The sequence below is a fragment of the Poromitra crassiceps genome (assembly GCF_964638095.1).
Source record: "Poromitra crassiceps genome assembly, chromosome: 8".
In the NCBI taxonomy this organism is placed as follows: domain Eukaryota; kingdom Metazoa; phylum Chordata; class Actinopteri; order Beryciformes; family Melamphaidae; genus Poromitra; species Poromitra crassiceps.
Window position 1 is genome coordinate 6,306,227 of NC_139629.1, and position 23,192 is coordinate 6,329,418.

At 46.6% G+C, this 23,192-nt stretch overlaps 1 protein-coding gene across 1 annotated transcript in view; it reads right to left on the reverse strand.

The window, feature by feature from the left end:
* Nucleotides 1–664: 664 nt before the first annotated feature.
* sema5ba (sema domain, seven thrombospondin repeats (type 1 and type 1-like), transmembrane domain (TM) and short cytoplasmic domain, (semaphorin) 5Ba) overlaps nt 665–23,192 on the reverse strand; it is a gene marked incomplete at its 5' end in the record, with an annotated part of 147,186 nt that continues 124,658 nt past the window's right edge. Inside the window, 6 exon segments of the mRNA XM_083642257.1 lie at nt 665–3,681; nt 8,828–9,033; nt 11,088–11,132; nt 12,274–12,411; nt 16,082–16,252; nt 17,270–17,485. Coding sequence (XP_083498383.1) covers nt 3,505–3,681; nt 8,828–9,033; nt 11,088–11,132; nt 12,274–12,411; nt 16,082–16,252; nt 17,270–17,485 — 953 coding nt within the window. The 3' untranslated portion in view covers nt 665–3,504.

The following is a 23,192-nucleotide window of genomic DNA, read 5'->3' on the forward strand; positions in this document are numbered from 1 at the left end:
GAGGGAGAGAGAGGGGAGGAGAGAGACTGGGAGAGAGAGGGAGACATTGTGCGTGCGCCAATAGGACAGGCAAGGCCACACAGCAGCCGAGCTGCGGGCAAGGCAGCGCAGCGCCCGAGCTGCGAATCCGAGCTGCAGGGCCAGCTCGGCGAGCTGCAGGACAGGTGAGCCCACGCAGCAGGCGAGCCTAGGAATCAAGCGTGCGAGATGCCTAATTGATTAAAATTCTGATATCTTCAGTCAGTGTTGTATGGTTCTGCCAGCTTGAGAAGACGATTTTATTATTGTTATTTTTACATCAGATGTGGGAGGATTTTACTTCACAGCTTCGGTTTGTAGAACCTGTAGAGAAACCTGACTCACTGCCTTAAGGAGCTGCTAACCCACCTACAAGAATTTCAACAGGGGTTTAGTCTACAATGGTCTAAAATGTTGTTTCGGAGGCTTTTCCACTCTGGCAAGAATAACATTCCGGGGAGAAAACGCTGATTCCTTGTAATCTTCTCATGAAAATACGTAGATGAAAGATATTGAAAACTAGCAGAAAATATTGACTATCAGCGACTCCAATCCAAAAACATCAGTATAAGTAAACAAAAAGCCATATCCCAACCCCAAAGCTGTAAGTCAGACAATGCAAACTGCCACTACTGTTGTGTTGGCATCAAGGTTTATTATCCTTTATAATGTACAATATACAAAAATATAGAGTACAAAAAAATTCACAGTGTCTAAAAGGCAGTGATTACAGTCTACACGACAGGTCTAACAGTACACCTGGTAAGTTGCATAGAAGGGCACCGAGCCTCACATCGCAGGGGACAGAGCTCAAAACAGACCAATCGCAGAAGACTCGACTCGTTTGCGTCGTCCAATCAGACGCATCGAGGCTTCTCCGGCCATGGCTCGACAGTTGGGGAAAATCACAAAATGGTCTATAATATATAGTGATCGATTAGAGATAACTTCATTAACTTGCATAACTGTATTGCAAGTGATATTTTGGTAGAGTATATACAATAATTCATACTGTTGTTATTATTATGAGGTACTGTGAAGGGGAATTTGATCTGTGTTTGAATTGGGACCTTATGTGTGTTTGATCAGCTGGGGAGGGGTAGAAGCCAGGGCCGGCTGGTCACATTGTGCAGCTCTTTCCCCAAACAAACCTCATGGTTGGTGTGTACTTAGCTGCTGCACTATTTTTTAAACAACTATAAGGCTTTTTAAAAACAAACAGTGTTAGCTATACAATATACAGGTACATGTACATGATTCCCAACGTCTTCAACGGGCTGCAGAAGGCTGTCTCTCCTATATACAGATAGAGCTCTCGTCTCGTGCGCGTACAGTTAGCCGAACTGAAAAAGCATCACCGGGTTAGCATTCATCGAACAGGCATAATAATAAAATATAGCTCAGCTGTGAAATGCCCTTTTATAAACCAAGCTCTGACTATAAATAGTGTCTTTTCCTGCCCCAGAGGCCCAGCGGCTCTCCTTAACTTACACTGATTAACAGCTCATACACAAAACATAGAAAAACCAGTAGAATGTCAGGAGTGTCATCGACAGAATGTGGAAAAGAAATGCACATACCCCTTTACAGATCTCCTCATATATAGTCAATATGTATGAAAGCATTTACATTGTACAAAATACAGCGTTACCCCCCCTTGCTCATTCAAGCGTACAGGCACACAGAGACAGAGATATACTACAGGCGTGTGCAAGTGTGCACGCACGCACACACACACACACACACACACACACACACACAATCAGACACACACACACACACACACACACACAATCAGACACACACACACACACACACACACAATCATGCACGCATGCACACGCACGCACGCACACGCACGCACACACACACACACACACACACACACACACACACACATCATTCTTGTATCCTCACACGAGCATGCTTACAAGCAAGCATGATTTAGTATTGTCAAGAGAGGGAGCCAATGGATGATTTGTTACAGTCACATGTTGTGAGAAGCAGTGAATATTTTGCCTCGATGTGTCGGCCATCCCCCCCCCCCCCCTATGTGTTAACATATCATGTATGGAAGATGCAATGTTACCAAACTGCTGCAAATCAAAAAGGAAAGGAATGTGTCCATTCAGTGAAAGATGAGAAACAAGAATTAATCAGCTATCCCTTATTTGTTGTAACAAAATATTTCCTCCTATGCTACTGCTCATCTGAGCATAAAACAAATACTTCTTACCTCATATATAAAAACAAAAACAAACATAAAAAAAAAAAACAAGTGCCACTCTACTAGCTTATTCTACCTTGTATCATCATAGAAAACCCAATCCAGTTCTTCAGCACACTGGCCATATCTGATATGACCAACGAGCCATTTAGCACTCAGTAGAATCCATGCATCATTGGGAGAATCAAGGAAATTCCCTTCCAGAAGTCCTCATCGTTCCCAAAAACAAATAAGACCCAAAAAAAAGGGGGAAAATAGAAGAAATGGAAAGAAAGATCTCACCCCTGCCCCTCTATTGCATACAGGCACCCAAGGCATTCCCAAAGCTTTATGTACAGACATTTCCCACAAACCCCCTCCATCAGAGGTGACGAGTTAACGTCCTCCGCAGAAGCGGCGAAGGCTTGTGACGCCGTCCGTTAGCGGCTGTAGTAGCGCATCACTGCTCTCTCCAACTCTGTGTCTGTGAGGAGTCATCAATGTGTAGCTGTCGTGTCACGCTGCTGCCCGGTGCCCCCGAGTCCTGCTTTGACCGCTCCGCAGAAACTTCGCCGACCTCTGAAGTTCTTATCGTCTCCGTCTTGTGAAACACTAACAATGGAGGCGGTGCTTCCGCCCCCGAACGAGCGAGCTGATAGTGATCTCTCATTTAATTCAGTATCGACTTCATTGAGTTTTCTGGTTTGTTGTTGTTGCTCTCTCGCCACTCTGGAGCGGCGACACGATGACGTCTCGGGAACTGCTTTTGTTGTGGAGGGACTCGAAGTTCATTACAGGCTGATAAGCGTGTGGTTTACCCATGGAGGGTCATAACAATGTGACCCCCCCAGATCCAGGGAAAAGTTTCAAGTTCCGGTATGTCTCTGGAGTGCCAGATGTTTGAACTGACACTTAATATGCTGAGAGGATCATCATGCTGGAGTTTTCCACCGGATCTCTACGATAAGCACTGAGTTGAAACGGCTATATCCAGGAAAGACCCTTATAAAAACACACCGCCCAGCCAGTTGCAGAAGTCCACCGGCATTGTCGTCCGCGCCCACGTCCCCCCTGCCAAGGGCCGATGGAAAGTTCCAAGTTTTGCCCTTTGAACACACAAAGCCCTACCGTGCGGAAGAGACTATGGGAGCACGGGGGGAGGGCCTGATGGCGCACAGAGGAACCCGGCCAAGGTCTGAGGAACGTTTCAGTTGGGTTCATGTCAGTTGGGTCGTGTCGCCGTGGCGTCGGGGGTGTCCGTGCGGGGCGGGGGGCGTGTCTCAGCTGTTGTTGCTGTTGTTATAGGTCCTGCAGGGGGAGGGCGAGGAGTTGGGCTGGTAGTCGTATTTGCCCAGCGCCGTGGGGTAGTAGGTGGTGGTGTAGACGTTGGTCTGCTGCAGCGGCGTCGGGTAAAAGTTAGACCTCTCATCCGGCAGCAGGTTGTTCTTGTTCAACGTCTGCAAAGACAGCAGAGAAAGCAGGAAAGCCAGGCTTATAGATTCAGTTATTCAATATTTGATGGCATGTTACCAAACATTTTTTCTGAGAATCAGTGCACACCGCGGCAAACGGCACACCTTGGCACACCGTACGTTTTATGTAAGCGTTCACATAATGCTACAGTAATGCCTGCCCCCGAGTGCACGAAACACCTCCACTAGCCTGGAATTTATAGCCAGCGCATTGCGAGTGTATTTATAACCACGGCAGACCACTTTGACAAATTTAATTTAGTACATGTTGAGCATAATCAATACGCACATTTGTGAGATGGCATACATTTCCCGCAGCTCCCTTTGATAACCACAAGGCTAAAAAACACCTTTTATTCTAATGAAATTGCAGAGTCTCTGGTTAAATCCAAACAGAAGGTGAAACAATTTCCATGGGAAGCAATGTAATCCATCTGAACAGATCTGGGGCCCAAGGCAGGAAGGTAATCAGGTTAGAGCCAATGGAATACAGGACGGTGGGCATCATAAATTGGCCTGGAGAGGGAACTTGGTGAGTAAACCTTGGTGACTAAGGCGTGTTGTAATGGCACAGAGTGACACCGGGAGCAGTGTTGCAGATCCAGCAGAGTCCTGGCCTCTCATTCTGGTCATTAAAGGAGAACTTACCTCCAAAACACTTTTTTTCAGCTTTTAACCAATATATATGACTTTGGGGGTGATGTGTGAAGAATTCTGGTCAGAATTTCCACATTTGACACCAAACTGTTGCCATTTTACCATTTGTATCATTTTTCAGCAGCATAACTGGCATAAGCGCCCTCTACGGGTCGAACACTGCTTTTTTTTTCTTTCTCAAATGAATGGGAGATTAGGGGCACACTGACGTCACAGTGCCCCCAAAGACTATGGGATTTCAAGATAATTACTCCCCTACCCCCCCTGTACCCTTTTGGCTCCTCAGAACTCCAAGCCTATTCTTATTGAAGTTTGCTCTTAAAATACTGAACCAAACGTTGTCAAAGTTGGCACATGTCTTAATTATAGTTGGTTTCCCGCTGAATGTGTCACTACTTTATTAATATCTTACCTGGATAAGCTCGAATGATGATGTATATATTATCAGTCCGAGTTGGAAGCAGCTGTCTCCAGCCCAGACAGGCAGGCGGGAGCGAGCGGGAGAGAGTCGTACTGTAAACCTCATGCACTAGCTCCAAGCTCCGCGGGCGCGCGCAGCAGAGCTGGGATCTCTCGGACTCGGCCAGAGCAGAGAGAGCACAGTCTGACATTTCCGCGGCTACTCAGTCCGACTTGGAAAGCACTTTCTCTCGGCCAGTCAAACGGGAGAGGAAATGTCAGCAGAGTAGAGCGACTGGGGACTGGGGGGGGGGGGGGGGGGGGGGGGTTGACTCGCTGTGTGCGAGCACGAGCTGCTGTGTGCTCAGGCAGCGGGGACGCGCAGGCAGTGAGAGGCGGGGGCTTTGAAGAGGAGAAGAGCTCTGCGATGCCTCTCCTGTGCCCTGAGAGGAAAAATGCTGCTGTCATGCTGTAACTTTCAACAAGAATCACGAAAACCAAAACGCAAATTAAAAACGGATTTCATTGCGCGGTTTATCTCTAGTTAGACGAGGGAATTACGTGGAGAAATCTCGCATTGTGTTACCCCAGAGCGAGAGGTTTGTCCTATTGTGGGTGTGCTGCTGTTAACGAGCCCATGTCACTTTGCTCCCGTAACGTAGTTTCCATAGAGATACATGCAGAAAAATAATTAAATTTCTAGTTCGCCACTGAATTACCAAATTGATATAACTTAAAACCATTTTCAGATTTTCTGTTTCCATACAGACCAACAGCGTTGGCTACTTGTTGATATTTATAGAGATATTGCTCCTCTCAAATAAATTATTTTTGAGGCAGTAGGCAAACTGTAATGGCGTCGATTTCCGAAAAAGAATCTCGACTCGAACACAGCCAAAGAGTCCAGTATAGACAAGAGCATGTCATTTCTTGGTTTTTTCCATAGGTATTTTCAAATCACTGTTCTAATACATATCTAGGGGGTAAGTCCTCCTTTAACGTTAATGGGCACGGGCTCTCAGCGCTCTCCTCACCGTGCCCAGATAGCATAACCACAACAATAACGCATCAGTCAGCGTGCAGGAGGCCAACACTATCTAAGGTCATTTTGGGCAGCACCGCAGGGCTTTTGGTAGGATCTCAGAAGCTGCTGGGTGGCCAGGAGGTTAGGCCAGGAGAGGCTAGGTCAGGAGAGGTTAGGCCAGGAGAGGCTAGGCCAGGAGAGGCTAGGCGCCTTTAGGTACAGATTCAATTCATATGTTGACATGATGGACGATGATAAATGACGACTCTTAATTAATTGAGGTTTTTTTGTCTCGTGAGAGACAGAGATGTAGCCGCACACACTATAGTCAAGTGCCAATATTTATTGAGGACACAGAGAAAAGAGACTCTTAATTAATAACACCATCGTAGCTTGAAAGGCAGCCGAGAGTGGTTTTGTCTTTTCTTTTATTTCTCAAAAAAAAAAAATCTATGGCAGTACATGTCTACAATGTATACAATGCATGTATTGATAATAATCTGTCAATAAAAAGTAAAAGAAAAAGAAAAAAAAGAAAGGCAGCCGAGAGAGTATGACTTTACTCTGTGTCTGTGTTCAGTCAACTACCAACTGAACTTTCCCATGCATGGAACATAGTATATAACAATGAATGACTGCTGTTCAGAGTTGAGATGTTTGCCCACCAGACTCATTTTAATTGGGGTTAGATTTCAATTTTGGGGCAACGTCGTTACCCAACGGAGATGAGAAAACAATACTCAAGGTTGCTTTAAAGATCCTTTGGTTCCAAATGTTTCAAAAGCTTGTTAGTTTTTCAGTTTCTTCCCGGATTCAAACGGAACCAAGCGGCAGAATGAAGTGCAATTGTGCACTCTGACTGATGGTTAGAAGCAGGTACAAAACACCCGACCAGGTGGGCAGGTTTTTCTTGTCTCAACATTGTACACTTTTACAGTCCACGGTTGTACAGTAACAGTAGATCGCTGTGTCGCGAGCTCAGACAAAGTGCATTCTACTGTGGGAACCCAGAGTTATCAGTCTGATGACTAATAAGACTGTGGGCTGACATTTCAGAGTTTCCGTGCAGTTATCCGTTTATAGAGATGAGTTGAAATGTCGTCTGGACCTAAAACACCTACAAAATGTATCGATCGATCAACTCCAACTCACTTCTCGCGTCAATCGTGCTGTAAACGACTATGTTTACATGCAAACAATATTCCACTATTATTCGGAAAATGACAATATTCTGAATTTGATACGGGTCATGTAAACAGCATATTCCAGTTGCATTTACCGAATTTGCCCTTTGTCCAAATTTAGCATTTTCCGATTAAGACACGTGGGTTATTCCAGTATTATTTTTTTAGGAGGATTCTTTGATCATGTATACAGCGCATTTGGAATATGCGTCTCAATCAGGATTTTTACTGCAGTTTGCGATGCATGTTGCCTGTTTGCGGTCAACTGATGTGTGCTAGAAAGCTCTAGAGGAGGCGATACAATCATATAATCCATCATCTCTGGCATGCGAAAAGAAAAGCCCACATTTCTGATCGGGAGGAGATGAGAAACATCGATTTAAAGAGAGATATTTAAAGAGAGAGTGGAGCCTGCGAGGTAATAACGTAGGCTACTAGCCTACTTTTGATGAAAGACTTGGATGTGCAAATATCGCAACGCCAAACTTTCCAGCAGCAAGCTCCTGAGATGGACCAGATGATGCTGGTAAGAATAGCGCTGCTGTGTTTATTCTCAACAGAAAAACTCCACCTACCTGCATCTCTCTCTCTCTCTCTCTCTCTCTCTCTCGCTACGGCTGCATGTAAACGGGAATATTAGTGGATTATTCATTTAGTCGGAATATTGTCATTTTCTGAATATGGGCAAAAACCGGAATATTGTGTGTGTGACTGCGGCTCATGGAAGCGGAAGTCTTGGTGCAGACATCCGCTCTACTCCGAAATATCGGCCGTCTTATCAGTACATCAGACTGATAAGACTCTGGGTTGCCAGGTTAGAGGAAGTGGATGGACTTCTGCCCACTAGTTTCTCCATCTGTTTGAGGTGTGAAGAAGCACAGTTAGACCGATAGCAGAGGGAGGCCAAAGGCTGACTAGTGCTTTAGCAAACTAATGGAGGCCATTAATAAGGGCTGGGGGTAAAGACTAAGGCCCTCCTGCATAACAACAAAGTGGAACAGAGATGAACGGTACTTCATCTTCTCTGCTTAGCGTGCTAATGCTATTGAGATAAATAGATGGAGAAAGGCTTTAAATAAAACATGAATTGCAGTCATTGCCCTTGAATGCTCAACATTTACAGCCTGTGTTTGTGTGGTGTGTGTGTGTGTGTGTGTGTGCGTGCGTGCGTGCGTGCGTGCATGCGTGCATGTGTGCGTGCATGCGTGTGTGTGCACCTCCTGATATCACAGTGTTGGTGTCGTTCCTGGATCAACATTTGTTCCTAGTATGGCGTGGGAAAACCCCGCCCCCGAACTCATTTGATTGGTCGCTGCAATTGCTTCTTCCTTAAATTGTGCGGCAAGGGAAAACATGTGGTTAAGATTAGGGTTAGGGTTAATTAAAATTAGCACTAATGGGGGATAAAAATTGAATAAAAAAATCTTTAAAAAAAAATTAGGAAGAAAATTATAGGGTTAGGGTGTGAAAGAAGTATAGCTGTCGGCAAGCTCGGTCCTATGGCTAAATGAATAAGGTGCGCACCTTCCAATCTGAGAACTGGGGTTCGACTCCCGGTCGAAGTAACCACACATATTTTTTATAAAAAAAAATAGGTTTAGGCAAGTACAACAATGTGGTTAGGGTTTGGGTTTGGGTCTGGTCGTCGTTAGATAAGAAAACCCTAACCCTAATCTTAAACACATCTTTTTTACTTGTCGCACGTTTTCAGGAAGAAGCAATTGCGGCGACCAATCAAATGAGTTCGGGGCGGCGTTTTCCCGGCCCGTACTAGGAGCAAATGTTGGTCCAGGAATGACACCAACACGGCGATATCAGGAAGTGTGTCTGTGTGTATATGACAGTATGTCAATAGAATAGAATATACCTTGAACTCCATGGGGGTGTACTTCTCGTTCTTTGGTGTGGTGTTGCCCTTGTAGTTGAGGTGGTTGGGGGTGGTGGGGTGAATGACGGCGGACTCCGGTGACGGCTTGTGGAAGCGCTGGCAATACACATAGACCAGGAAGGACAGTAGCCCCGCCCCCAGGAAGCAGGACACACCCGTGGCGATCAGGTGGATAGAGGTGAACGCTGCGAGATGAAGAAGATAAATAGAGACACTGCATGAAATAGGCCACGCCCATCACGGGGGAAAGCTCTCCATTCACTTCCACACACCAGCGTCATATTCCTTGAATTAAACATAGCTAAAAGCTGTTGTGTGGTGGGCTGCGCAGACAACAAATGTAAAAAAAATAGCAAATTAAAGTTTTTTTGCACTCCCGAGCAAAACAAGGAAGCCATTGGGAATTGGCGAGAAGAAAGATGTCGATTTAGCTGTCAAGAAAGTAAGTTGGAGTGTTCATCTTCCGTATATATGATCTTTGTGTGCGACCATGCACGCGACATAGGAGAACACCAGGATTGGGGGGGGGAGTTTTTGATGATGTGCTCCGCAGTGTCTCTATAGATGGTTATAGACCTTATTCGCTAACCCCGGACAGCGCCATATTGTTGACATATCGTCCTGCAGCTGACAACTATAGTAACGGCTTTATTGTGGTTTCTGTTCGATTACAAAATAGCGATAGTGATGACAGCAATAAAAACCCCAGAGTTGTTGTTTGTATGCTGCCGTTAATGCCTGTAATAATAAACAAAAGAAAAAACGAGGTGAACAGACTTTGCTGTGAGGAGCTGTCAGAAAGTTTCACCTGTCTCTCCTAACTATCCACACATCTCCTGTGCTGACGTATCCTCAGTCTCGCTCCCTTCACGTCTGTGGACGCAGGTCACCATACGAACACAATTGGAACAATACAGGTAACGCTAACGGCGGCTAGCTTCCTATAAACAATGCTCTCACATAGGTTGTCACTTAAGAGCTGCAGCGCTATGTCGAGAACATGGCGGCGGTGGGCGTGCCCGTACGTGAGTGAGGTCAATCGAATAAGGTATAATTAAAGGCCCAACAGTATACATGACTGTATACTGGATTACTGTATACTGATCTGTTGGATTGAAGACTTTTTAACCGTTTGTTTTATAAGAGGCACCACATTGTCTGACAGCTATACATGACTTTTACATGTATGTATATTGAGGCTGGTTACATAATATGTCATGATTATAAAACACACACTTAAAACTAACCTTTTTAGTTATAACAGGCTAAAAACTATTTTTCACATTTCACTATTTGAGAGGTCGGCAGTGGAGATACTCGCACACAAATCTCTGGGCTAAAACAAAACAAAACATGAATAAACAGTCCACATGCTGAGATCAATGCAAAAATCTGAGTAGCACTGAGGATAGTCAAGGACTGAAACGTTTTATTTGCTGCTTTTTAAATTCACTGATTATTTTTGGCACTTTGAGCAATGTTTGACCTCAGAATTAAATAGGCAATATGTTTGCTTTTTGAGCCCAGAGATGTTGGTGTGTGGGTATCTCCACAGGCCATCTCTAGAGATGTTGGTGAGCGGGTATCTCCACAGCCCATCTTTTTGAGCCCAGAGATGTTGGTGTGTGGGTATCTCCACAGCTCATCTCTCAACTTTGTCTTCTATACTGACAAACCCAACACAACTTTTGTGATGCCCCAAGTAGGCGCAGTACCATTAGCATCCTGACATTTCACTATTTTCCATTGACAAGACCATAGAGAAGGTTTTGCAAAAGCTATGACAAAATATAGGTGAATAAACAAAAAAACAACACAAACAAAAAATGAGCAGTTCGATTCGATCCCTCCATCTCTTTGTCTTTTATACATGCCTATTTTTGTACTTCCTATTTGTTATTTCGAGGTGATGAAGAAGGCTGCAATTTTGTGAGTCAGCCATTGCTTGGCACATGATGCACATAAGCGATCATGGATGGCCTCTCAGTCTGCTATACTGCAATACATGGTGTCCTCCTCCGGGGGCATCAGTGACAGAGAGGTACACACCCACAGAATGTGAATTATGTAGCAAGGGCAGAAACAAAGGCTTGTATGAAAATGCACACATAACACACGAAAACACATCTGCTGCACACACATCTGTGGAAACACAAACGGGAACAACACACACACACAGAGACAGACACACACACACACACACACACACACACACAAAGGCAGCTGTTAATCCACTTACCTCCACAGTGCTGGTCCTTATCAAAGCCAGATGCAGGGAGAATGACTGCAGAGAGGAGAGGGACACATGGGTCAGACACACACACGTGTGCACACACACACACACACACACACACACACACACACACACACACACACACACACACACACACTCATCCTCCCAGGAGAAACGGCCTTCAGCACACCACCACCACCACAACAACAACAACAACAACAACAACAACAACAACAACAACAACAACAACAACAACAACAACAACAACAACAACAGTGATTGTACTGTACCATCAGGGAAGTGAACACATGCAGAGGTATAAACGAAGACACCAAGGTGGTTTGAATGTTGTGCAACCTGTCCGGGAAGACTTTTGCATCAGGAGGTTCCAAACTTTTATATTTGGTGTCCGGAGGGGTGTGGGGTGTGTGTGTGGGGTGTGTGTGTGTGTGTGTGTGTGTGTGTGTGTGTGTGTGTGTGATTGTGCATGTGTGTGTGTGTGTGTGTCTGTGTGTGTGTGTGCGCGCGCACTTGCACACGCCTGTAGTATATCTCTGTCTCTGTGTGCCTGTATGCTTGAGGGGGGGGGGGGTGCCTGAAGACACAGCTAAGATTGAACCTCTGTACGGTTATAGCTGCTGATAGACACATAATGCCAGAACGGCCATTTTTACAGCTAAAACACGTCCGACCCTCCACAAATTCTAAGCACCAAGGAGAAGGGAGCAAGAAGGGGGCCATGTTTTAATTGCGGCATCGATGCGTCCCGTGATTATTATGTTATTTTTTGGTGGGGGTGGGGGGGGTTAATGTTTCCAGCTTCCTCACAACCGCCTCCCCTCTGCGAGTGAACTTTAACAGATCCGTCCGTCGCCTGTACACTAAAATTAGGTGCGATTTGGTGTTGTGACAACTCATTCATATGAATGGCCGTCGTCTGGATTCCTGAGCCTGTTGAAGATGATGCTGCAGGCTCAGAACAGATCATTTCAGGAGAAAGATGTTCCCAGCATAACAAGCTGCAGGGACTTCATCATAGTCTATGAAATAGATGCGCACAGCAGACGCATGCTTGGTGTGCGTTTGTGTGTGAATGATAATGAGCGTACTGTAGATGAAAACGATGAGCGTGGCGATGCTGTGATAACGATCAGCCAGTAGAGGGCGAGGGGGCGCTGTGTGTCCGACTCACCGGGGATTTCGTTGCAGTCTCTGCGCTGAGTGCCGTTCCCCACGCAGGGGGCGTTGCCTTGAGCCCCGCACGGACGACTCCTCATCTGCAAGCCGGAGTCATCGCAGGCCGACCACAGCGACCAAGCCATCCAGCCACCTGAACACACAAGAGAGAGAGAGAGAGAGACACAGACGGTCAGTACAGGTCGTCTGGGGAGTGTTAGAGGTGCACTCGTCTACCACTGCGGAGATCGGCCGGGGTCAATTCTCGACAGCGGTACTTCGTTCCAGACACAATTGGCCGTGTCTGCGGGTGGGAAGCCAATAAGGGGAGGAGTCCTGGTCAGCAGCTGCACTAGCCGGACTGGAAAACAGCTTTCCCACCCAATACAGCCGAATGTGTTTGTGATGTAAACAGGACTGGAAGAGCAAAGAGGTGGAGCTGGTTTAGTGCATAGCGGAGACGTTTGTCTCCCGAGCCAAGCTTTGGTGTCGTATCCCCCCCAGCAGGCGTCTGAGGAGCAGGCGTCTGAGGAGCAGGCGTCTGAGGAGCAGTAAACAAACGGCTCCTACCCAAGAGCAAAAAGAAAATCCCAATAATTTGCCCTGGAATCGAATCATACACTTGCTGCACTCTTTCACCCCATAATTTCAAAGCTCTGGAGTGGACTCAGCACAGGCTGGAGTGGACTGAGCACAGGCTGCAGTGGACTCAGCATAGGCTGGAGTGGACTAAGCAGGGCTGGAGTGGACTGAGCAGGGCTGGAGTGGACTGAGCACAGGCTGGAGTGGACTGAGCAGGGCTGGAGTGGACTCAGCACAGGCTGGAGTGGACTGAGCAGGGCTGGAGTGGACTGAGCAGGGCTGGAGTGGACTGAGCAGGGCTGGAGTGGACTCAGCACAGGCTGGAGTGGACTGAGCAGGGCTGGAGTGGACTGAGCAGGGCTGGAGTGGACTCAGCACAGGCTGGAGTGGACTGAGCAGGGCTGGAGTGGACTCAGCACAGGCTGGAGTGGACTGAGCATGGGCTGGAGTGGACTTAGCACAGGCTGGAGTGGACTAAGCACAGGCTGGAGTGGACTGAGCAGGGCTGGAGTGGACTAAGCACAGGCTGGAGTGGACTAAGCACAGGCTGGAGTGGACTGAGCACGGGCTGGAGTGGACTAAGCACAGGCTGGAGTGGACTAAGCACAGGCTGGAGTGGACTGAGCACAGGCTGGAGTGGACTGAGCATGGGCTGGAGTGGACTTAGCACAGGCTGGAGTGGACTGAGCAGGGCTGGAGTGGACTGAGCACAGGCTGGAGTGGACTGAGCACAGGCTAGAGTGGACTGAGCAGGGCTGGAGTGGACTGAGCAGGGCTGGAGTGGACTGAGCAGGGCTGGAGTGGACTGAGCACAGGCTGGAGTGGACTGAGCAGGGCTGGAGTGGACTGAGCAGGGCTGGAGTGGACTCAGCACAGGCTGGAGTGGACTGAGCAGGGCTGGAGTGGACTGAGCAGGGCTGGAGTGGACTGAGCAGGGCTGGAGTGGACTCAGCACAGGCTGGAGTGGACTGAGCACAGGCTGGAGTGGACTCAGCACAGGCTGGAGTGGACTGAGCACTGCCGAGTCAGTGCAATGAAAAGGCAGATTAAAAAGCAGGTTTGTTAGTGAGGGTGCGTTCAAGTGTGCAATTTTGGCAGCAGTAGAAGCAGAAGATAGGCTTTCCATGACGGGGCTGCCTCTTTCTTTCTCTCCTTTTTTTTTACCTTTCCTATCATTTTGGCGTTGGCTGACAGGCTGCTCATAGTCTCCACCATCTGCTGTCCTGTTGCCACAGGGCCATCTAAAAAACACACAGCACACTCCACTCGGACCTGTGTTTAATAACCGTGCATTACCGCCGCCCGCTTTAATTGCTTCATTTATTTCCATTTATTGTCGTCTCCCTGGCGACCTGCGTGATTGGACCATGAGTCAGAGGGGACCGCCCCCTCCTGGCCCGAGGCTCCTCCTTAACATTCTGTCCTGTCCCTCCCTGCTGTCCTTCATTACCGGGGGACTGTTTAATCAAGCGACCTGTGACAGACAGGGGGCATCAGAGAGCTCTGTGACTGACAGCCAGCCTTTGTCTGATTCTGCTGCCAGTGGAGCAGGGAGGACCCCGATACCCGATAGGACAGATGAGCGATGTTGTGCCTGCCTGTCAATAAGCGGACGGATGGCGAGATGGAGTGCGGCCGCGGAGGTCGTTTAGCGTGCGAGACAGTGGATCCATACGGGCCCCTAAAGGGAAGCGTTAGCCCACGTCAAACGAGAAAACGTGAACCTGATGGAGGAGGCTGATTAGCATCTGGGCAGAGGGAGAGACGAGGCAGGAAGCCATTTACCTTTCTTTGTCGGTAATTAGCGCAGAGGCCCCACTGTAAGCATTGCTTTCACTGTGAAGGACAGCTGGGCTAATTCAACATTAAAAGCAGTTGAGGGAAAAGACAGTTGAGGGGAAGCAACTATTTAATTTGGGCATTCATCTCCAAAGCACACGTGGCACACTAGTGCACGCACGCACGCACACGTGCGCGCACGCACACGCACACACACACACACACATACACACATACACACACACACCTACACACACACACACACACAAACACACACACACAGAGTCAGACCACACACACACACATGAACACTTCCAAGGACGGATGTTTACCCAATCCTTAGTTGTGTTCCAACAAAAGGAATGAGGAAAAGATTAGAAATGGTATTATTTATAATTTTAGTATGTTTGCCAAACTGTGAATAGTTCCTCTTCATTATGATTTATTTGTATTTTTCGTGTTGTTTTTGATTGATCCTGACAAAGCGGCTGTGTATAATCTAATGTGCATCATAATATAATCAAAAAATCATAAACAAATAAACACTTTGTTCAAAAAAAAAAAGACAGAAAAGAAATGGCATGATGTGAAACAAATGGCAAACGGCTGGCTCGTATGAAAGCCTGGCTGGAACACGGAGTGGTGCCAAAGCTTATTAGAAGTTCCCATGCTGGAGCGTTCCTTCATGCTGGAGCGTTCCTTCATGCTGGAGCGTTCCTTCATGCTGGAGCGTTCCTTCATGCTGGAGCGTTCCTTCATGCTGGAGCGTTCCTTCATGCTGGAGCGTTCCTTCATGCTGGAGCGTTCCTTCATGCTGGAGCGTTCCTTCCTGGATGCTCAGGCAGATCTCTCATAAATATGTCGGCCTCCTTGAGGGAGCAGATCGGGAGCTTGTTAGACATCATCTCACATCTCATCAGCAGACAATATGCAGGGCTAGCCTTCAGAGGATAGACTGAACGGCGTTTGAAAATCATTACATCAACACTTCCACTTTTCAGATGCGATTGCTTTACACTATACCGATTTCAATCATGCACCCATCCTCGAGATGCATTGGGTATGATTTCAATATAATAAACACAACAAGCAAGTGGATTTCAGTGCGAGTGGGTTGCCACAGGCTCGCAGCAACAGTACCTACTGTTTCAAAGCATTGAAAGGGAATGACATAGCGACAGTATGACACTCTACTGTTATTTATCTATTTATAAGAACTAGTTTGCTCATTAGAGGGAGATGAAAGAAGCAATTCAGCGGAGGGGACGACATGTGGGAGATGTGAGTGCCTGCCTGCCACCCGGCATAACGAACAGACCCCGAGCAGCGGTGTCGTGTGTGTGTGTGTGTGTGTGTGTGTGTGTGTGTGTGTGTGTGTGTGTGTGTGTGTGTGTGTGTGTGTGTGTGTGTGTGTGTGTGTGTGTGTGGGGCGCGTGTGTGTGTGTGTGTGTGAGTGGTCTTACCGTCGCAGGTGTGTGTGTTGCACAGCGCCTCTTCTGTGTGCAGGCCGATGCAGATGTCTCCTCCGCTGGCGGGGGCGGGGTTGTTGCAGGAGCGCGTCCGCTGGTAGTGACCGCCGCCGCAACCCACCGAGCACTGGGACCAGGACGACCAGCACGACCAGGCACCGCGCACTGAGATACACACACACACACACACACACACGCACATGCACGCACGCACGCACGCACCCACACACACACACACACACACACACACACACACACACACACACACACGCACGCACGCACGCACACGCACACACACAGACAGACACACGCACGCACGCAGACACACACGGACACGCACACGCACACACACAGAGACGCACGCACGCACGCACGCACACACCCACACACACACACACACACACACACACACACACAGACACACTATTCATTTCAATCTCCTCAGCGATCTCGATTGCCTCCATCCTTCTCTCTAATCTCATCATCAATTACTATCTCACACTCGTTCTCTCTATTGTCACTGGCCTTGTCCGTCCACCTATCTGCCTCAGACAGGCCCGCTGAGACGAGTGGGACACGTGACCCCCATGGCAAACGGGCCGCCCGGGCCTTCCACCAGGGGGCGGGGTCGGCACGTTTCAAGTTAACTCCGATTTGTGCTGAACCGCAAAGCTTTCATGTGGGCACCGATAGTTCGCATTTAAATACACTGAGGGGATCTGATCAGCTGTGCACCAACCAACCATTGACATATATACTGAGTTTGTTTAGCAACAAAACAAACACTGCAGTGTCAACCACCAACAGAAGCAGCCAGCAAGTCTTCTCTGTCCTGGCATTTTAAAAGTTGAATTGTGATCAGAAAATGACGAAAATGATGATGTGGTGAATATTGATCATTTTGTGTCAGTTGTTCATTTATTTTAATTTGAGATCAATATAGCCTATCATTAGCTGCACTTGATTACATGTATTTCTTTCTTCTGATGTCAGAATTCAGGAAGAAATCAGAATTCAGAGAAGTTTCCAAGTAGCATTTACCACCTGACATCTGACATAAACGGCATTTTTAAGTAGAAACCTCGTGTCTACCATCTTTCCCTTCAACCCGTATTACGTGTAAAGTGTAGTCAGACAGTCAGGTGGACATGAATGAACGTGTGTGTGGTGGTCCTCCCTCACCTGGACAGGCCTGGACGTTGCAGTCCTGGTACTCCACGGGCGAGCCGCGGCAGGCCGTGGGGGTGCTCTTCCCCTCGGGGCCGGTGGTGCAGCTCCGTCGGCGGGTGCGGTAACCCTTGGCACAACTCTGGGAGCAGCTGGACCAGGTCTCCCATGAGGACCAGCCGGCGCCTGCCCCCCTCAGCACCGGCGTCTTCAGTAAGTCCTCAACAAGGGCTACAGACAGGAGGGGGGGTTGAAACAATTTAGATCAAAAGTGACAGAAATACATTTGGTGATGTCTGCTTGAGGCATTAAGGAATCGACAGAAGGTCTATTCATAGCTTTCAAGGGGCGTTACGTGCTGCCGGGAACGCCCACCTGGCGGTCAAAAAAACAACTTGCCAGCCGTGTCGACTAGTTTCTCACGCTGAGTTTGTTCAGCCAAAGTGCCGCATAGCCTACCTACCTGTTGTGCTATCGGTTGCACTAAACCGACGAGGAGACACGCCTGGCTTGTGCTTTCACAGAATCCCGTCGGAGAAAGAAAGGAGGAGATTGTGGATTTGTGCGAGTGGTTCAGTCGCTGGGCAGGGGAAATGCAAATAGCTTTTTTTTCTACCATCAAAGTACACCCGTCTTTGCTCTTTGCGGCCAACATTTCATCAAAGGTAAGCTCAAGTAACGTTACAATAATGATTAATACCCCGTTAACGTTACTTGAGCTTACCTTTGATGAAATGTTGGCCGCAAAGAGCAAAGACGTGTGTAGCTACTTTGATGGTAGAAAAAAAAGCTATTTGCATTTCCCCTGCCCAGCGACTGAACCACTCGCACAAATCCACAATCTCCTCCTTTCTTTCTCCGACGGGATTCTGTGAAAGCACAAGCCAGGCGTGTCTCCTCGTCGGTTTAGTGCAACCGATAGCACAACAGGTAGGTAGGCTATGCGGCACTTTGGCTGAACAAACTCAGCGTGAGAAACTAGTCGACACGGCTGGCAAGTTGTTTTTTTGACTGACAGGTGGGCGTTCCCGGCAGCACGTAACGCCCCTTGAAAGCTATGAATAAGGATGCAGATTCACTGGCTATAGAGAGCCAAAGTGAAACGTCACTTCCTGCTTTCTTCCTGTACCAGCGCTGGGAAAAATATGAATGACGGTGGACGGAGAATAAGGTTACTTTTTTGATCCCGTTTGAATTGTGCCACGGGGTGCCAACGCTAATTTTGTCAGTTTAAAACATAACTTTGCATGTCAAGAAAGTCGCAGTTTGTCGTCAAACTGAAACGTAGGGGTTAGTTTCGTATAAAAACTACATAGCTTGTGGAAGCTCGTGGCAATACCGCCGGTCTTCAGCTTTGCCGGTAGAGAAGGTGACGTCACTTAGGCGACAGTGTATGTAGTCTTTCTGATTTATAACTTCTAGTGCAACAGTTTGGTGAATAACTGCAACTTTCTTGACATGCAAAGTTATGTTTTAAACTGACAAAATTAGCGTTGGCACCCCGTGGCACAATTCAAACGGGATCAAAAAAGTAACGTTATTCTCCGTCCACCGCCATTCATATTTTTTCAGCGGCTGGTACAGGAAGAAAAGCAGGAAGTGATGTTCACTTTGCCTCTCTGTAGTGTGACTGTCTAAAGAGGCAGAGTCTGTCCTGCCAAAATCTCTCTCTCTCTCTCTCTCTCTCTCTAGTCTAGCAGCAAGTCCTCAAAAAAGGCTTTAGTTTTTGAGATACCCCTACCCGAGGTAGAACAAATGACAACAATGATTTTTCTTATCTTTAGGGTCTCCCATTAATGAAATTGATTGTTGTCAAAAAAAAAATTGGGGGAAAAGATGTTTTTTTGGCTGTTCTTTAGAACTACCCCAATCTCTGAAAAAGAGCCAAATTAGGCCAGTCCGAATAGGGGAAAGGTGACAAAAAAGCCAATAACTTGAGAATGCTCACTCTTTTCCTCATCAGATTTGCTGAGGTATGAACCAGGTGGCTGCCCTACATCACCAAATAGTCAAAAAATGATTTACCTAAAAAGATAATGAATTATAGTCCTGTAAATATAGCTTTAGTTTAGGCGGAAATTGTAATTTGTGGTGATAGGAACATAGGACTCCATCACTTTTCTCTCATTTATCAGAAAAACTGAAATCCCTGAAAAATATACCATTACGGAGTTGTCTAGGGTGCTATTGAACACTGACCAGTAGCTGTATGGAGATATCTGGTACAGTTGTATTGCAAATGAGATTTCTTTAGACATAGGCCTACTACCTCTTCTCTGAAACAGTCAAATTAGGTCACTGGCATAATAGTCTATAAGTTAAGAATGCTCACTCTGATGGTCATCATATTTGGAGAGGGAAATACCAGGTGGCTGAACTACATCACCAAATAGTCAGAATGTGAGTAACCCAATAAAATAAAGATTATCTAAATTACAAACCACCTGGAGCGGCTGTAGCTCAGGAGGTAGAGCGGGTCGTCCACTAATCGTTTTGGATCAAAGAGGTCGGTGGTTCAATTCCCACCTCCTCCAGTCTGCATGTCGAAGTGTCCTTGGTCAAGATACTGAACCCCAAATTGCTCCTGATGGTGTGCCAGCACCCTAACCTGCCGCCATCGGTGGTAAATGGCAAATGGCCTGCATTTATATAGCGCTTTTATCCAAAGCGCTTTACAATCAGTAGATAGTCTACATTCACCCATTCATACACCGATGGCGGCAGGCTGCCACGCAGGCCGGGAGCAAGGAGGGTTAAGGGTGTCTTGCCCAAGGACACAGCGACAGCAGCTGGGAGGGAGCGGGGATCGAACCGCCAACCCTTGCGTCATTGGCCGACCCGCTCTACCTCCTGAGCTAAAGTCGCCCCGGTGCATGAATAGGTGAATGTACCTACTGATTGTAAAGCGCTTTAAATAAAAGCGCTATATAAATGCAAGCCATTTACCATTACCATAAAACAGAAACAACAAGCTGTAAATATTGGAAGTTTGATTGAAACTGGAACATTAATCCAAGTATAATAGTAATCATAATACATAATACACAATCACAAAAACAGACTAGAAAAACGGACTAGAAAACAAAATAACCAAGGCAAAAATAAAACAGAACACAGAAATAAAAAGTGGCTGCTTATTTATCCAGGTATATGGACACTTTTTTCACAGCCAAAGTCCAAATATCCAAATATGAAATACAGTATCAGGCCTTTGTTGAACGTATTATGACCCTACCAGATTATTGTGCCAGTGTTTGGGAGTCTGGGGCACATTCACAACCTTATACTCCATTTACTGCAATTGTAAGGATTGCAAAATACTGATGCAAACAAAACTGTCTAAATATTGTTCAGTCTGGAGGCAGCCTGTCTATCTGGAGACGATCATGTTTAATATACTGCATCCTTAGTATCATTGTCCATTTGTCAGATTAAGCTATCACAATGTTACATTCTTTCCTCTTCTGTGTATCATATTGTAAGCTTTTTCCGAAGTATTTGGATCTTTCATTGTTGCTGCGCATAAGATGTTGGAAGGCCAACAGAGAAGCACTGGCACTTTCCACTCTCTCCACAGTTTGGATCTTTGCAATACAAGTGAGTAATGTCTCTCACTTCTGTAGGTGCTGGGGGGTTTTCTAAATAGGACTGGTTGGCTCCATCTCTGGCAATCCATCCCTTGACGATAGGACTCCATAACAGGGGTTTGGGCATGTGACTGTGAAACCATATCAGTGTCTGATACATTGCTCTTGCTGTCTACCAGCATGTCATGCACTCACTGGCTGTGACACAACAAGTAGTTTGTACAGAATAGGAAAGACAACAGCATTCACCAAACTCAAGACCCATCTCAGTGAGCTCAAAGATCTGGCCCATTTTGGACTCTGCCAGCTTGGAAGAGTCTTTGGCAGTCGCAAGAGAATTTGCACTTCTGCTTTACGGAAAAAATAAAAAGGAAAATGGACTGATGTGCACAAACTTGGATGAACTGAGGTTCATAATTGCATCAACAACATATGCAGCCTCTGCAAATTTGCCACCAACAGAGGATGCATTTGCACAACATGTGCAAAGAGCAATGTATCAGACAGCGATATGGTGTCACAGTCACATGCCCAAACCAATGTTATGGAGTCCTATCAGCAAGGGATGGATTGTCAGAGATGGAGCCATTAAACCAGTCCTATTTAGGAAACCCCCCAGCACCTACAGAAGTGAGAGACATTACTTACTTGTATTGCAAAGATCCAAACTGTTAAAAGAGTGGAAAGTGCCAGTGCCTCTCTGTTGGCCTCCCCTGTACGGAGTTCGGCACCTGCTGTGCAGAATGTCAAAATGTGTCCCCAAACATCTGAGGAACCTGACATTTGACATTCTAGTATCTATATACTTGACCTCTCACTGAAACACATCTTATGTACGCGCAGCAACAATGAAACATCCAAATACTTCGGAAAAAGGTTACAATATGATACACAGAAGAGGATTTTTTTTTACATTGTGATAGCTTAATCTGACAAATGGACAATGATACTAAGGATATATTAAACATGATTGTCTCCAGATAGACAGGCTGCCTACAGACTGAGCAATATTTAGACAGTTTGTTTGCATCAGTCTTTTGCAAGCCTTACAATTGCAGTCCATGGAGTATAAGCTTGTGAATGTGCCCCAGACTCCCAAACACTGGCACAATAATCTGGTACGGTCATAATACGTTCAACAAAGGGCTGATACTGTATTTCATATTTGGATATTTGGACTTTGGCTGTGAAACAAGTGTCCATATGCCAGGTCAAATTAGCAGGTTTTTTTTCTAGTCTGTTCTCCTGTTTTTGTTCATGAAATGAAATGAAGCACTGAGATTTGGGGCTACCATAAAACAAATGTATTATGATTACTATTATACTTGTATTATTCCATCATGTCAAGACAGGAGATACTACTGATTTATAGTTTGGATTAATGTTCCAGTTTCAATAAAACTTCCAATATTTACACCTTGTATTTCTATGTTTTAGAGGCTTGTAATTTAGATCAACTTTATTTTATTGGGTTCCCCACATTCTGACTATTTGGTGATGTAGTTCAGCCACCTGGTATTTCCCTCTCCAAATATGATGATCATCAGAGTGAGCATTCTTAACTTATAGGCCACAGTACCCATCTGACCTCAAACACTATACCGTCCCAACTCCAACATCCCCTTCATCTCCAAAACTCTTGAGAGGGTGGTTGCCGCCCAACTCCAGTCCCACCTCGACTCAAACAACCTCCACAAACCATTTCAATATGATTTCCGCCCTAATCACAGCACTGAAACAGCCCTGTTAAAAATAAATAATGACTTCCTCCGTGCAGCTGACTCTGGAATCCTCACCATCCTCATCCTCCTTGACCTCTCCACTGCTTTCGATACCATCTCCCACCCACTACTTGTGGAGCACCTGGCGAACATTGGAATCACTGGTGTTGCACTTTCCTGGTTTGCATCCTACCTCCCGACAGACAACATTTTGTCCAACTAGGGAACCACTCGTCCGGGTGTTCTGCCATTTGACCCAGGGGTCAGTATTGGGTCCACTCCTATTCATCACCTACCTCCTCCCCCTGGGTAAAATCCTCCGACACTATGGTGTCCAGTTTCACTGCTACGCCGATGATACCCAGGTCTATATCTCCACCAAACCCACCGCCGCTCTTCCTCCCACCTCCCTCACCGCCTGCCTCCAGGACATCAGGAGCTGGATGAGCAGTAACTTCCTAAAGTTAAATGCCAGTAAAACCGAGGCCCTCCTCATCGGCTCCAAAAACATCCTCTCCAAAGCTCAAAACACCACTGCCCCAAACATCATCATTGACAGCTTCCCTGTTCCCTTCTCCACCCAAGTCAAGAGCCTCTGCGTCATTCTGAACAGCACCCTCTCCTTTGCAC